Source organism: Prosopis cineraria, unplaced genomic scaffold (genome assembly GCF_029017545.1).
Source record: "Prosopis cineraria cultivar Desert tree isolate PC_DT_omini unplaced genomic scaffold, ASM2901754v1 PC746, whole genome shotgun sequence".
NCBI lineage: Eukaryota > Viridiplantae > Streptophyta > Magnoliopsida > Fabales > Fabaceae > Prosopis > Prosopis cineraria.
Window position 1 is genome coordinate 1 of NW_026556071.1, and position 16,646 is coordinate 16,646.

Below are 16,646 nucleotides of genomic sequence, written 5' to 3' on the forward strand. Positions count from 1 at the left end.
TAAATATACACCTAACATTTTTTCAAGGGCAAGAACAAGATTAAATATGTTCAAATTTCTGAAAAAATATGTTGAAAGAGATTAGTTTTCATTTAAAATTCAACATAACTCAAATTGAAAATATTATAACAATCAGATACCTTACAAAAAAAATCTGAAAAGAAAAAAAGCAACATAAAATAAAAGAAGAAATTATCACATGAATACACTAAATATTGAGTAAGAGGACAAATGGTCCATCAGCAAATTTGATTGATGCTAATTGCTGGCCACATTGCTCATCACATACATCCCAGGTTTGTGATATCTGTTCTCACCGCCACCACGCTTTTTGATATTTATCATTCCTCTTTCCCTCCTTTTTTTTTCCCTTGCCAAAATATACCTATCATTCTCAGCCATATATACGTCTCAATTACAAATCAAACGAGAAAGTCCTTAAAATACGGTTCAGTCACTTCAGTGTCCGCCAATAATTTGGAAACGAGAACTTCATTCAATGAATCCTTGCCAGTATTGAAATAATAAATCTAATTATCTAAGTCATTTTTATATTACTACAATTATGGTAGTATTTGAGCGAGAGACCTCACACATTCGTCTTCATGCACTTGGAAAAAGCTTTGTGCTTATTTTGAGAAGGCAGGTTTTCATAGTTGTATCAAATTCAAACCTATAACAAAGAACTTCAAAAGGCCAGACACTGTATAAATTGGGGTTTCTTTTGGGACTTAAATTTTTCAGTCCCCAGCTGAAATCTTCTGGTCTCAGCTGTTTGTTTTTGGTCAAAGGTCTTGGCTTCAACATGAAATACAGAGATTCCGTCTTGTTTGCTAAAATGTCGAAAATGTTGTCTGTCTTTATAACGGGGTGGTGTTTTTTTTTTTTTTTTTTTAATGGGGTGATCATCTGGATGATCCTTAATTTTCCAAGAATGGGAAAAAAAATTGAAATATTCGAAGATATGAGCCTGAAACTGAAGTTGCTTTCACTGCACCTAGATTGATTATAAAAGTTTCATTCACCATGAAAGTGGCAACAATTCGATCTTACTCGAGCGAGCATACAACATGAAATAACAACTCACAAGGTGAGCATCATTGTGCGTGTGTGAGAGAGTGGCTTACTCGCCCAGTTTGTGCAGCCAAATGGGTGTCCGTGTTTCATTCGCGCCGTCATGGCCACCGCTTATAAAATGAAAAGCAAACCCCAGCATCCCCATCCTTTTTCCTCATCTTCCTCATCTTAACTGATTACTCTAAATTTATAATGTTAATGCAAAGATTAGAAGCAATCATGCCTGATTTCCTGTTCCAAAAAATTAATAAACTAATTAAAGACCGAATATTTCTAAAACTCATCCAAAAGGAAATGAAATTAGTGTTTGGCTGGGTACTTGCTTTCACATCCGTTCATTTATCATTCGTTTTCCACTTCTCAACTTGTCGGAAACAAGTAGTAATAGGGACATGCATTTAAATAAGACTCCATTGAATATACCAACAAAGTTAAGTCTAATAGAAAAAACTAATTTCTCATAACATGACAAACGTAAATTCAAATTCTGGTGAAAGAGGTGTCTATATTTAATACCTCACCGTATCTTAAATTAAATTGTTTTCAAATAGGAAAATACTTATAAGCTAAAAAAAAACATTGAATATTGCTGGAATACGAGGGGCCATATAAATACAGTCACAGCACAATTTTTTTTTACTGTAATAGAAGGGGCACAAGCGCACTCGCAATTTTAATACTTTTGGGACGTCTTAGTATTTTTAAGGCTTTGAATGGGTCTGGATAGGAGATAGTGCCTATACATATCAAAAGCACAAAGAAAGCAAACGTCTGAAAGGGGTGAAGCCACCAACTACTAAGTGGGACTTCTTTCTTTATTTTGGATAGAACAGAAGGAATGCAAAAAACAGCAAATGCAACAAATACACACACACAAAAGCCAAAACACTACTACTAAGTGGAGCTTTGTGCTTAACATACTTTGGAGTCTTGATCACTGACCGAAGCACTAGCGCCTTGGGAGATTAATTATGAAATGATAGCATTCCATGCGTGTGCTAATTATCCTTCATGGGTCGCCTTAACAATGAGGCTCATTGGACAACGACTCAATAATGCACCTGAATTATTTCCAAATCCTTCTTTCTTATCCAGATCCTCCTCCCAATATTTTATCTTCTGCTTTTAACTTGTCAGACGAGAAAAGTAATATAGGGAGAACGCAGAAATAATTACGACACAGATTTTATGTGCAATTTGGGGCTATCACGTAGTCGCGCTCAATCATTAACAATCACTCCTCCTTGCAAGCATCATCTCGATGCTTCTCCTCATTCAATGAGCAACCAAAATGCCTCCGTAGAAAATCTCTTGTGATGCTCAAAACCATGGAAACAAGCCACAAAAGAATCCAAGACACCGATATGACAAAAGCTACTCCACCATGAGTAGCATTCTACTATACAAAAGAAGGTAATAATTGACAGTAGACATGGCCTTTTAAATAATTCTCAAGATGGATACTTTGGCAACTACTTTTCACACACCGTTTGATTTAGTAAAACAATGAAGTTTCTACTTTCTAATGCTTAATTCATTCGGTAAAGGAACTGTACCATCTTGACTAACAGTCTTGAGTTCAAGCTTGGAATTGTCATCGAAGTAAATACTTTGGTGGTATAGCTTGCCATCCAAAAGAGTTTTACTCAACTGATTCGGATTAGTCTGGGCCCCAATAAATTCTTTGGTTGAAATGGGTTAAGTTTAAGATACGGGGTGCACATGCTGGGGGGAAAAAAACCCTTAGGCAATGATGGATAGTATATGGTATATGCGTTTGCAGCCTATATAACATGAGCCTACCAAGGCATGCTACTTCATTCTTGGGACTAGAGAAACATTTTAAAGTTAGAGAGCACAGGGACATACACGATGAGGCTCCTGGGAAAACGTGAGTTTGAAAGAGTGAAGCCATTCATGGCCGTACTGTTCTTGCAGTTTGGATTTGCAGGTATGGATGTTCTATCTAAGGCTGCACTGAACAAGGGGATGAGCAACTACGTATTTTGTTGTCTACCGACATGCTATTGCCTTTGCCATCATGACCCCTTTTGCAGTCATTCTGGACAAGTCTCTCTCTCTCTCTCTCCTCTCCTCTCTCTCTCTGTCTGTGTGTGTGAGTGTGTGGGTGGGCGTGTGGGAACGAGATTAAAGTGGTGATATGCTTCGTTGTCTTAACAGGGAAGTCAGGCCTAAGATGACAATTCCAATCTTCACGAAGATTGTGGCGCTAAGCATTCTAGAGTAATTACCTGCATAGCTAAACACATTCTCCATTGCACGGAAAACAGTGACAAAACAGTAGTCTAATTTTGTTATTGGCAGGCCTGTGATTGACCAGAATTTATATTTTTGGGAATGAAGTACACAACAGCAACTTTTGCCTCAGCAATGAGCAACATGGTTCCCGCCATTACCTTCCTGATGGCTTGGATTTTAAGGTAACTAAACACGTTCTCACTGTCACCTCTCTGTCAGGAGTATCTTTCAGATTTGGCAAATTCAATCAGGTATACATCTACGCCTAAATGATTCATGCTATTTTCCCAATGATTTCTCTACTTGCCAGGCTTGAGAAGATAAAATTAAGAAGCATACGCAGCCATGCAAAGGTGGCAGGGACTGTAGCAACAGCTACTGGAGCCATGCTCATGACATTGTTGAAAGGCCCGGTGCTTGAAATTTTTGGGGCACCTGGTACCAATATCCACGACCAGCAAAGTGGCGGGCCATATCTTCAACATATTAAAGGATCCGTGATGATCACATGGGTTGCTTTAGTTGGTCTTGTTTCATGATCCTCCAAGTGAGTTAATCTCCAGAATTTATGTAAAAGTATTCCAAATAATAGTTTTGATTCCTCAGACCATTCTGTTTCTCTGTAGGTCATTACCCTTGAAACCTACCCTGCCGAACTCTCTCTCACTGCATGGATATGCTTGTTGGGAACAGTTGAAGGCGCCACAGTGGCCCTGATTATGGAAAGAAGAAATCCTTCAGTTTGGTCTCTGCATTGGGATACGAAATTGCTGGCTGCTGTCTACAGTGTAAGGCCTCATAACTAGACTTATGAGAATACAAGAGAAACACATCACCATGTGTTCATTACATTCAAAGTTTCACACACTCCACCCCATAGCCTAAAGAAAATTCCTATTCGGGTAGACATCATAACCACCTGTGTTGACTGTCAAATTTCTTGTCACCTCGCACCCAAAGGCTATGTTTGATTGAAGGGAGGGGAGGGACTTTAACAGGAGGAGGGGGAGGGGGAGGAATCCCTCCAAATCCCCCCAATTTGGAGGGGAGGGAAAATTCCTCTCCATTATGTTTTTGTCAAAAAAGGGGAGGGAAAATTTCCTACATAGTGAAAAGGAAGTTCCTTTCTGGAAAGGCATCAAAACCATCTCTGTACTGACATGTAAGAAAATATAAGTCAACTGGCAAAACTAATACTGGCATCCAAATAATTTAGCTGCCCTACCTTGGAGCCACCTGGATATTTCCACCTTATGTCTTCCTCTCCTAAGTTTCATGGCTACATAGCTGTGTTAAATAGTAAGAAAGCTTAGGCTTTACAGCCATAATATTTTGAGAAAGTACAAGTAGAATTGTAGGAAAACGTATAACGAAATTTCATGACTCTACTCTCAGAATATAAATGCATGCATGCATGCAGGGCATCGTCTGCTCAGGACTGACTTACTATATCCAAGGAGTAGTAATGAAAGCAAGAGGTCCTGTCTTTGTGACAGCGTTTAGTCCCCTGTGCATGGTAATTGTAGCTGTCATGGGCTCATTCATTCTGTTTGAGCAAATGTACCTTGGAAGGTAATTATGAAAATCATATGCCAAGCTAATCACATGCTTAGCAAGAAAAATATATAACCTAAAGAAATTTAATCAATTTTACAGGGTGATAGGTGCAGTTGTCATTGTTTTGGGCCTGTACCTTGTGGTGTGGGGTAAAAGCAATGATTATGATCCATCAACACCAATATCACCAACTAGGCTAATTACAGATGAAAGCAGTATCAGAAAGGACAATTCCAATAACGAGGTTGTTATTATCACTAATTGTGGGCAAGGCATCATAGCTCAAGATGAACAAGTATGAAGAAAGCATAGCAATAACTATCTCAATTTCAACTATCCCAGAGCATTAAGCCACAATGTCCCCTCCAAATGCTTATGACACAATAACAGTATGTGGACGTCCAATTATTTAATCCTTCAGAGGTTTATAATGTAACAAGTTACAATAATAATGCAGGAAGATAAATGGCAAAGAAAATGTCTCCTCTTTGAATATTACACTATACAAAGATGCAGGAATTGGATGTCAATTATTTCTTAATAGCAGCATGAAATTTCAAAAGCAGGTTGGACTTGTGAGATAAGGGACTCCTTGATCATCATTAAACATTCAGTTGGCACCATACAATTTACTAATGCAAATTTTCCTATTATTTTCTTCATTCCTTTAAGCATCAGAAAAATGAGAAAATGTTAACAAGGTTTATCCAGCACCAAGAAACTCACAAACTTACATCTATCAGATAATAAATGGGGTTTAGATCAAGAATGCTGCTTACTTAAGTCGAGAACACCACTTCCAAAAAGAACTATCTATATAATGACAGACAGAATGTAAGAACTTTGAGAAAAATACAACAAACTCCGTTTGATACAAGAGTGCAAGCATTTAGTGAATCTGTTGCTCCACCAGTAAGACAAAAAGATATTGAGTCAGCTTCTCTTCATAAAATTTACCAACTCAATATCAATGATACATCAATCAAAGATAAATATGCTTTCATGTATATCACCAAAGATAGCTTGTCCTCAAAACGGAGATTCAAACAGTTGGGGTTAGGCTTTGATAATCAGTTAACAAAAATATATCCAAATGATTACTCCTATGCACGAAATAATGATCCTCCTACCTCGCAGGTCAAATGGCGCACCTTTATGACAATTGCTTCATTTCATCTTTTCCATATATGCGTTGTAGTTCCCGTGTTGCAGCTAAAAAGGATTCTGCAGATGAGAAAGAAAGATCCAAGTGAGGAGTAAGAAGATAAAGATGAGTCATTTCACACAACCAAAAATGATAAAGATCAGATTAAAACTCAATCAGCATCACTACAATAAGTAACAGAGAAATTACACCTTTCCAAATGCGGAAGGATTTCTGATTGATTGGTGAACCAGTTATTGTCTGAATCACATCAAACAGCATATTTTGTGGAGTGCTCCTGAGCTCCTGAACAACCCCATATATAGTTTTCCCATTTTCAAAGTAAATGTGATTATTGGGGTGCTTGGTCTTACGACCAGCATGACGCTCAAACTCATATGCATTAATAACCTGGGGAAACATAAGATAGGTGTGAGGTGGAAATTTGGCTCAAAGAGGGTTGCCCCTCTATGATGTTTAGTTAACAAGCTTACCTTGGAATAATTACATGACTGGCAGCTGCATAAATACCCAGACCCTTTTATGATACCACGAAGTTCCTTTTAACAAGCATAGGAAGAACCCGAAATGAATCATAGATAAGCTATTGTGAAAGATGAACTCATGAGTACTAAAATTTACCTCCCGTGACCAGGCCATATACTTCACAGGGACTCCATCCAGCATACCAGTGGACAGCAAACTTCTGACATTAGAAGGGAAGTTATTTGAAGGAAATTTCTTAGACATTTTTGATTCCTCTTTTGTCTGGGAAACATTTCCAGTTCCAGAAACAGATGTCAGGGAGGCACTAAGAAATGAGCCAGAATTAGAAAGAACCAACTCTTTCTCATTCACAGCTTCCAATCTCTGTGTAGGTGGTTGACCCATCATCAGTTCATAGTTGGATATGAGTCTGCCAGAGGGAGTTATACTAACATGACCATCATCATCATCACAGCCACCAAAGGATATAATTGTGCTTTCTCCATTGTTATAAGAATAAGCAATTGATAACTTGTTATTTCTATCCTGGTGGTATGCATGATTCACTGAAATGGTGCCATCCTCCCCCTTATTAAATATGTTATGCCTTGAAATAGAATTATCCTCTGCCTTGTCATAAGCTTGAGAAATAGACATATTACTATCCTCCTTGCTGAATGCCTGGCCCATTGATATCGAATTAGAAGGCTCTTTGTAGGTTTGACCTACAGATAAGCCATCGTCTCCCTTGCTATGCGATTGACATATTGAAATCAAATTGTTGTATGCCCTGCCATAATCATCATCCACGGACACAATATTCTCATCCCCTTTGTTGCAAGTGAGACTTGTTGATGTAGGATAATCACCCCCCTGTGCACATGGGGATTTGACAAAGGGTTGTTGAATCTCATATCATAGGTATGAACTGGAGGAACTGACATGACATTCTCAGAATCCTTCACCTCACTAATTTTAACCTTTTTAATTCCACCGTAGTTTAGACCTGATCCTTGATCGTCAATTGCATGGGTCATAAATGAGGAATAGCTTCCAAAGTGATCCATGTTATCCTTTTGTCCTACAGTCAATTTATCTGCACTAAGAGGGGAAATATTCCTGTTTTCACAACTCAAAGCCCTAGCTGAAGCATCTGGGTCGTATAATTGTTCGAAAAAATGACCACTGAATGAGTGCAAACTTGAGGAATTTCCACAGAATGGTTATTGGAGCTATACATTCCTGATAACAAATTATTGCTTGAAACTTCTACTGCTTGTTTCTTTCGTGGAAACAGATCCACTTCAGGGTTATCCATGAACCACTGATGAAAACGCTTGGACCCCACTCTAGAAGAATTGTTATAAGTCATGTCACCATCATTTAGACTCCCAGCAGTTTTTGCCATCCAAGATTCCTGATTATGAAAAGACTGCCAAAAGAAAAGTCATTATTAGAGAGACACATTCACCAAATAATTTCGAAGAGGAAAATTGTGAATGATATATGCACACTTGAAAAAAAAAAAAAGCATATAAATGCATATCATAATAACCATACAATAAAAGTGGTCCAGTGGAGTTAAAACCATGGAGAAGAACAAGTATTGCATGAAACCTCATCATTAATGATAGCAATGACCCTTAATATAAAATTTTACAATGATAATAAATCTGAGCCCAAAACCTGTCTGGAGATTTGGGATGGAACCACGGTGAACTAATCTAAGTAGGATCAGAAACTCTTAGTGTATATGCCTAATTATGGAAACTGTTTAAGGGATATCCTTGAATTAGAAAACATTAATACCTCAGCTACTAGTTCAAGAGGTCGTCGTTAGGTATTAATCCTCTACTGCAACTTTATACAACTTCATATAATAACAGACAAATTGAGGATCCCATCTCTCCTCCTTACAACAAATCCAAAAAACACCTCGAGTAAGATACTTGTTCTCAAAAATCGCTTCTCTCTGATTCTACTTTTTACTTTACCTCAGCTAATTCAGAGAGCGCTATAAAGATTTTTAAACACAGTTCAGCACCTGATACTATATCTACAGAGATCTCTCTTCTCTAAAAAGGGGGTGTACTGTTAATTCTTTTCTTTTCTTTTGTTTTTTTTTTTGAATAACGGGAATACTGTTAATTCTTGCAAGGAAGACTTTTTGAAAATTTCTTAACCACTGCAATACTTTGTAATTTCTCCTTTACCTTAACATGAATTAAAAAGGAATACTGAGAACTCTTGACATCTCTCTCTGTGTGTGAAAAAAAAATACGTTAACAACGGCTATGGATAGAGATGTTTTAAATAAACCATCACCAGTGAATTACAACTAAAAATTAAGATGAACCACACGTTGTCCCAGGCAAATCTAAATCTCCATCACAGATTTTCCGTACCCTACTGTGTCCCTCGTGCTCTTGAATAACGAAAAATGCATTTACATAAGTATGCCTATGGTAAGTATATTATCCTTGTTACATTTTCCTCTCACAAAAATTCCGATTGTAGCTGAAAGTGGACTGGACCAAAAAATATGCAACAGAAAATTTGAACATCTCAAATTTCAGACCTTAAAATAGATGCATTTCAAACGTTAACTTGAAATCACAAGTTCCGTAAACATACCATCTCCCTTCTCCTCCGCAAGTTTATTGCTAATGAGACAACTCTTGATATATAAGTCTCTCTTTAACAAGCTTGTCATCAACGAACTTCTCACTGAGTTGCAAGCAGCAGTTTAAGTCACTGAGAACCAATGTCCCCTCCCCTTCAACTCAACAACTTGCCTGCCGATGAGCGGACCCAAAAAAAAAAAAAATGTTACTTTGAAGTGAACTAAAAGGCAAAAACTTTATATAGTTGCATGTGCTGTTTTTTTCCCCCTCAAAGCAATCAAAGTGTGAAATATAAAATTTCATATATGTGGAATCAAATATTTTCAGTCAGGTCAGGCAAAAGGAAATCACAACCCACAGTGGAACTGACATGTTTTTGCTTTGAATGAAGAGGCAAAAAAACAACAACATTGCAATGGCCCTTGGATGCCTATTTTATTTGTCACCCCTCATTTGCTAGGAAACAATGAGCAGCAGCGGCAGTCATTGAAGTTGGAAACCCTAGCTAGGCCACCAAGGACAAGAAACGAAGGATCTCTAGATACATACCCTCACAGCCACACGATCAACGCGTAAACACACCCAACAATATGGCCATCGGAGAATGACCAGAAAAAGCGCCGGAAAAAGCACGGACGCGGTTAGCGGCGAGATCTAGCAAGTTCGGGGAGGTCAGATGGGGAGGAATATGTCGACGAGGGGAAAGTGAGAAGATGGTGGAGCGCACGATGGCATGGAGGGAGGCGCCATCGGAACCGTACACGTGGTACGATGAAATACTTAACGCCGGGCGGTAACGGTTGAGGTGGGAATCAGGGCGTGATCACCATGTGCGGCTGCTTCATCTAACCAGCTTCCATGCTACGAAACCATGCTCATGCCGTCCACGTGGTAAAACATCATTGGTGGAGAAGGGCGGGTAACGGTCTTACCAGCTCCATGTGTCCTGCCTTTAACTAATGCTTCCTACAAATCATTCTTATCAATTTTATCAATACTAATATAATAAAAATAAATAAAATTTTAAACATAATTTTTAAATAAAAAAAATTAATTATATCATATTATTTTTTTATTTTTTTCTCTTTTATTTTTTAAAAATAATTTAAAAATTTTAATTTAAAATAAAATAATTTTATTAATAAATGATTTATAAAATGGACCAATTATACTTTTAAAAAGTGACTTATATACTGGATCGGAGAACTTTTAAAAAAATTAAATTTTTTTAATTTTAAAAAAACTATTTTGGCTGTATTAAATAACTTTTAAAAAATGTCCTGCCTTCTTACATGAACAATAAATAGAGGTGAAAAAAATTATAATAAATAATCATCATAATGTCTTATAAAAAAAGAGCTCAAAATCTCTCTTTCAAAAATATATAAATAGGATTGAACGGATTAAATTTATTTGGGGGAAAAAAACACAATCAGAAAGTCTACGCAGAGGGTGAAAAAATAAGAGTTGAAACATGTGAATACATGAATGTTCATAAAATTTATTATCTTTTTTTACCAACCATAAAATTTATTATCTTTAAATGAAATACTTTCTGTTGGGGAAAGAACAAAATTGGCTCAGCATTTAACGAATAAAGCAACACGCAATCCAACTGCCTACCTGTGGAATGTGGATTGCTATTAGCCAAACTTATTTTAAATTGCTACTTGTCATTTTTTATGCTGATTTAATAAACCGTCGATTACTTCGTTCGACAACTACAGCATTGCAACGCGAAACATCCACAGCGCAGCGTAAATTAGGGTCCATCTTGTTCATCTTCGAATTATTATCGTCATATTTATCATCTGAAAATGAAAGGACAACAACTAGAGTTGAGATTAGTTGGCGATTCGCTTATCTCATTTGATCAAACGCCGATTGTTTATATTGAGACCGACATACTCGAACCAAATAAACAATCACAAATGTTAAGCTTGCTCGCCTCAGATTCGTCACAGAAGAAAAATTTCGTGCGTTGAAATTTGAATGATGATCACAAAGACACAAACCAGACAAAATGCCTCAATATGTCATCAGTTTTTATATACCCTTGCCTATTTCTTTCAGCCTTGAATCAGAAAGAATGGAAATCATCATTCCTCGAAGCAAAAGCTGAGCTAAATCCTAAAATCTAATCAGCTTTTACAACAGCCAAGCTTTTGCATAATACTATATAATATCCATACCCAATATTATTTAAGAAAAGAAAATATTTATAAAAAAAAAAGAACACGCATGACAAGAAATGCCCGCAGAAGCAGGCGCCTCTTTCTCCGATTCTTCACTGTCCTGTCTTCCTGTCTTGCTTCTGAGTTACTCCTTCGCTGCTCCCAACACCTTCTAATCATTGTCACCTCAAATCTCTAGACTATGTACAAAATGTTGCTATTACTCACTTGTGAAAATTTTCATTGGTGGGATGCTACAAAGTTGTCACGCCGAGGCTCGCATGTTCCAAGTAAAACTGAGGAACACACCCATGCCCATCGCTGAAACCCTTGGCCTTGCCAAGCTTAGTGTTATATATAACCTTGTCAGGTGTCATCAATCAAGTCAGAACCAGGGCTCCTCCGCACACCTATTCAACTATTTGCCCGTGTTAGCAACATGAGCTGTTCCTCTACTTGAACCTTGGCTGGGCAAGTCGATGACAAGGCTGAAGCAGCACAGGGAATTATCTTCTTGCTCGTTAAGTCCACTTTAACTGAGAAGAGTGAATACACTGGCCTGTGGTCTGAGAATTTTGACTCTCCTCGCACGTACCACATCTGCTTCAGGCCTTCTCCTTTCCATAGGATTCTATCGCACCTGAAATAAAAAAAAAATTGTTTTTTTTTTTGAGATATGGGGGTTGCATTGCACGTGATTTTTTATTGAAAACAATGAGGGGCTTCGGGTTTTTAATCTTCAAGCTGGCAGGCGATGCACCGTCTTAAACCACATTGGATAATACGAGGAATCGTTGCTAATGATAACATTGACACGGTACTTTGTTTATTGATGATCACGCTTGTGGTTGACTAATTGGGAATTAAACACAGGCAGACAAATTATATCAATCATCACTTTTTAAACAAATGCAAATTGCTCTATTTTCAAAATCACGACCACAATATTAATCAAGACGCTTGCTTCTACTGGCACGGTTCAGGCCCCCTGGCAACTTGCGATAAATTAAATAAGCAATCATTTAGAAGACAGAACCACGCAAGAGAAACAGTAATACAGTATGAACTATGGATATAATACAGTGGCCAGCAAAAAGAAAAAGGTAAAAGAATAGACTTATTATGATGAAGGAGTGATGTAATCTTACCAAGCAGGAGTGCGACGTTTTTCCTTGGATTTGGAAGTATGGACGACATAGCGATCTGAATTGGCCAGGTATTTGTAAGTAGGAGCGAAAGATATCGTTCCTTCATTCCACCCTTCAAATACACGACCAGCTCTCTGCTCTATCCTTAGCTGCCAATCAAAGCCAATCCAACATCAGAGAAGAACTAAAATATGTTATTCCACGAAAGGGCTGAGTAACAATACTCAGCTAGTTACCTGATCCTTCTCTAAAAGTGCCAGCCAATCGCTCTTCTCCAATAGCTCACATGTATAGTCATAACCAGAAGCTAACCGATAATTCAAATCCCCAAGCCAAACAATATTGCTGCACATGCCAAAAATGAAAGGAAAGGGCCAATCAGAAATTATAACCATGATCAACAGACTGTTCCAATGTATGAATAACAAAAAGAAAGAAAGAAGGACTTACTCGTGTTGCAAGATGGTCTCAGGAGGGAGTCGAAGATCCCTATAATTCGAAGGGTGGGAAAATTTAGTTCTCTTCAAAATTTCGGAGACATCGAAGTTTCTTCGCACCTCATCGCCGTCTCTCTCTCCCGAAGTTAAGTGGGTGCATACGAAACAGAAGGATGTGTGGTACAATGTCATGCTAATTGATATAGAGCCCTGTAATTAAGGAAAGTTAAGTGTGATTAATCACACTGCAGCTCTAGACAAGTAGGAGACAACATTGGTCCAAATAATTAACCTTATTCCCAAGATAGCCCATGATGCCCCTACCGACGCAGGACACCTTCAAATTGGAAAGGTGTCCGTAGAGGTCGGAACGAACCCACACGCACAGGAAGATACCGACCATTTGTTTGCTTGCTGCTAGGCAATAGCGTCGTTTAAGATGTGGGCTACTGCTACAATGTCTGCCACTCGTAGAAGGCGAAGGAGAGTTTTCAGTTTCACCGCCACAACTGGCATTTGATTTGTCACGAGACAATTCAGCAAATTCTTCAGCGCCCAGCTCGTCCTCTGAAGAAAGAAAGTCCGAGAAACTGAACCTCGGCTTCGTTCTTCCTAGTTGATCGGCGCCCTTGTCGTTGCAATTCCGAGAATGAGGGCGAGAATTCTCGTGATGGAGGTCTTGGTCAAACCTCTCAGTGTCCAAGGCTTGACGAATCAGGGAAAGCCATTTGGCCGCGGGGCCACTGTCCTCTGGGCCAAGCACGTTCCCTGCATTCAGAGGCACGATTTCTTGGAACCTGTAAAACAGACATTACCTTGTAACCACTACAGAACCCAGCCGGAGGAAGAAAACTACATAATTTTATTCATCAAATTGGACTCTTTTTTTTTTTATCGTTTAATGACTAGCACGCATGTTATACAACAGCACATAAATCTTCATACATGGAACTAGGCCCTATTCGGGGGATCATATAAGCTAGGGCACGTTGATGTTGTGTGTGACAGTGCCACAGTGCGGTTAACGGCAGTGAATGTACAGTGTACTACTCCTCTCTTCTTAACGGAGAAGATAAAAATAAAAGGAAGTAAATAAGAGGGTAAGACAATGCTCTCTGAGTGGGTCTCAGTCATTCAATAACACACTATCAATTGAAGTTGAAAGTGAAAGCGATAGCTTGGAGTCTTGAGAACTGAGATATACCCAATAACGAAGATGTCTGCTGGTGAAGGAGACTTGAGCCATTCCGTTAAGCTGAGGTTGTCGTTCGGTGACTTCCCTCCGAGGTTCCATGTCCCCACGAACACCCTACATGGATTTCCATTTTTCCTATAAGTCAACATTAACAGTCTTCTTGAATAGTTCTATATATTCTTAACTATCCGATTTCGAAGGGATGCTCAATGTTTACTTGAGGTTAAGAGTATCCTCGACAGCTGTTGCCTCCTTATACGTGGAAGGTCTCGGTCCGTAGGGAGATCCCACCAGCAATCTCTCTATCAAAATAAAACCTCAAATCAATACAACAATGGTGGGAAAAAAAAGAATAAACCAGGAAACTTTTTCAGAAAAAAAATAAAGGCAAGAATATCTTAGTGTAGCTAAACCTACACCCTGAAGACTCTCGTGTGGGTTGCTGATTGCTGGAACTAAAAACAGAGATCACCGGAAAATGACCGTCCACGTGGCAAGCCCCTTGGGGACCGCGGGAATTTCATTTTCAGGCATGGACTCACCCAGCCCTCCCCCTAAAGTCACCAACTTGTGTTCCATATCTTATCATATCAGCCAGGCCGTCCATCCAACCCATCACGCTCAGACTTGAAATATGTAAACGTAACGAAGTGTTGGTCGGTAAATCACCTGAGAAAGAGAAACCGTTCCTGACGACGTCGTAGCAATCTTGGTCTGAGCAGCTTTTCCTTCTCTCGCTCTTGGTTCCTACGGCCACCACCAGCAGCACCAACAACTTTCAAGTTCTAACCTCAATAATCCCAAGAGAGAAAATACAATTACAAAATCAGAAGCCAAACTGTAACTACCTAACGCAGAGAAATCTGGGCGAAACTTGGGAGCTCCATTTCTTCGATTCAGCCACTTTCTCTCCAATAATTTCGTCCAAGAAGACTGAAATGGAACGCAAACGGAAAATGAACAAAATATCGTCATCAGAGAGAGAGCCCAGATCGCTGAAATGATAATACTCCGACGAGTAATATATTATGGGGTGTATACCTTGGATATTTTTCTCGGCTCTGTTCTCATTGTTGATGTCCTTCCGATCACTAAAGACGAAACCATAACAAACAACAATCGCCGATTAGAAAATGCCATTTCAAGCGAAGGCGATTCGAATAATTAATTTTAATATCAACTGCAGAAAGTCTCCACGAAAATTAAAAAATTCTTTTGGGGCATGACAAGTTATTGTTAGAAATGGTTTGAATAGTGCTGAGCAGTTTTCAATGGCAATATAAAAGGCCCAATTGTAGGGGAAATGGAGACAGCTTCTGAGTCCAGAACGTAGGCGGAAGAAAAAATAAAGAGAAAGGAAACGTTGAGGATATAATATAGAAGAGAGAGAACTAGAGAAAAGGCCAGGTTCATCCTTTTCTTCCAAGAATAGTTGTTTGGAAACTCAAGTATATGGTGCTTTACAGAGGGGATGACAGAGTGGAGGGATGAAGAGTTAAACAAGTAAAAAGATTTGGGATTCTTTATTTGTGTTCATGCTTCGTAATCATCTCAAAGTGAATGGGAGATCTCCATCACATCTTTTCTAAAGGTGTGCCTTTTCTGACTATTCTGTTTTTCAGAGAAACAGCATCAAACAAAACAAGAATATGCAGGTTAACTGGTTTGAGGAAGGCCAGACACAAAAAGAAGCGAGTTTGCACAAATTAATGAAAACAAATCAATCTAACTGGACACAGAATCAGATTCCTCAAATATGGTTCACTGTCTTGCGAGTATTGAAAATAAAACAAAAACCGTTAATCCGAGAGATTCGACGACACGGGAAGAATAGGAAAAAAAACATGACAGACAAAGCAGGGCTTGATGAATAAGCAAGGCAGGAATACCGAACAAAACAGCAAAGAAACATTCTGGTACCGTGGGTCAACGGCATTGCTATTCAGAGGGAGATGCCGGAGAGTTTGAAGAAGGAAAACGATGGGTAAATAATGAAGGGGCAATAGTCAGCCACAGGAAATTGAAAAATATGATAGATCAAGCAAATTAAGAAGTAAGTGGATGTGGAGGAGAAGGCACTTACAAGAATGAAGACTGAGTTTTGAGTTTTGCAGAGAATGATGATCAGAATTGAATCTTTAGAATGGAATCCCAGGTTTCATGCTTTTTTATGGTTTTCTGGTCGAGAAGGAGGAAGGAGGGATGGGTGATCCAGTCCAATAGCTTAGTTTTGCATTACTTGATTGGAGAAGGTGAAGAGAAAGAGGTGGTTTGGACTTGGAAGCGTGGCGTTCCTCGGAAAAGCAAAAAGGGTCACTTGGTTATCAAATTTATATTGTGGGTAAGGTGGGAGGAGATGGAGACTTGAGGAAGAAAGATTATTTAAAAAGAAAAAAGAAAAAGAAGAAAATGTTAAGAAAACCTTGAAATTTGAAGTCCAGAGTTTCCATAAACGCATTATTCTCGGAGTGGGTATTTTGTAATTTCGAGACTGTGGAAAGCAAGAAACCAAGAACCGTGGCAAAATTGGCTCAGCATTTAACGA

At 38.7% G+C, this 16,646-nt stretch overlaps 1 protein-coding gene and 2 pseudogenes across 1 annotated transcript; 1 reads left to right on the plus strand and 2 right to left on the minus strand.

Annotated features, from left to right (window-relative positions):
• Window positions 1-2,835: 2,835 nt before the first annotated feature.
• LOC129298225 (WAT1-related protein At2g37460-like) lies at window positions 2,836-5,371 on the plus strand (annotated as a pseudogene).
• Window positions 5,372-5,612: 241 nt separating this feature from the next.
• On the minus strand, window positions 5,613-10,929 carry LOC129298226 (uncharacterized; annotated as a pseudogene).
• Window positions 10,930-11,101: 172 nt separating this feature from the next.
• Window positions 11,102-16,401, minus strand: LOC129298224 (type I inositol polyphosphate 5-phosphatase 8-like). The gene is made up of 11 exons (XM_054936610.1): window positions 16,185-16,401; window positions 15,143-15,192; window positions 14,950-15,034; window positions 14,771-14,848; window positions 14,319-14,403; window positions 14,111-14,215; window positions 13,199-13,703; window positions 12,920-13,116; window positions 12,706-12,814; window positions 12,470-12,618; window positions 11,102-11,961 (listed from the first exon to the last, which is right to left on the minus strand). The coding sequence occupies exons 2-11, from the start codon at window positions 15,170-15,172 to the stop codon at window positions 11,736-11,738; spliced, it is 1,569 nt and encodes a 522-aa protein (XP_054792585.1). The 5' UTR covers window positions 15,173-15,192; window positions 16,185-16,401; the 3' UTR covers window positions 11,102-11,735.
• Between the last annotated feature and the right edge of the window lie 245 nt (window positions 16,402-16,646).

What these genes read in the sequence shown, in the direction of transcription:
- LOC129298224 (XM_054936610.1), bottom strand. Translation starts at nt 15,172, where the DNA reads ATGAGAACAGAGCCGAGAAAAATATCCAAG. An exon ending in GAGGATACTCTTAACCTCAA is followed by an intron (nt 14,216 to 14,318) that starts GTAAACATTGAG and finishes AAATCCATGTAG; the next exon opens with GGTGTTCGTGGGGACATGGA. An exon ending in GCAGACATCTTCGTTATTGG is followed by an intron (nt 13,704 to 14,110) that starts GTATATCTCAGT and finishes TCTGTTTTACAG; the next exon opens with GTTCCAAGAAATCGTGCCTC.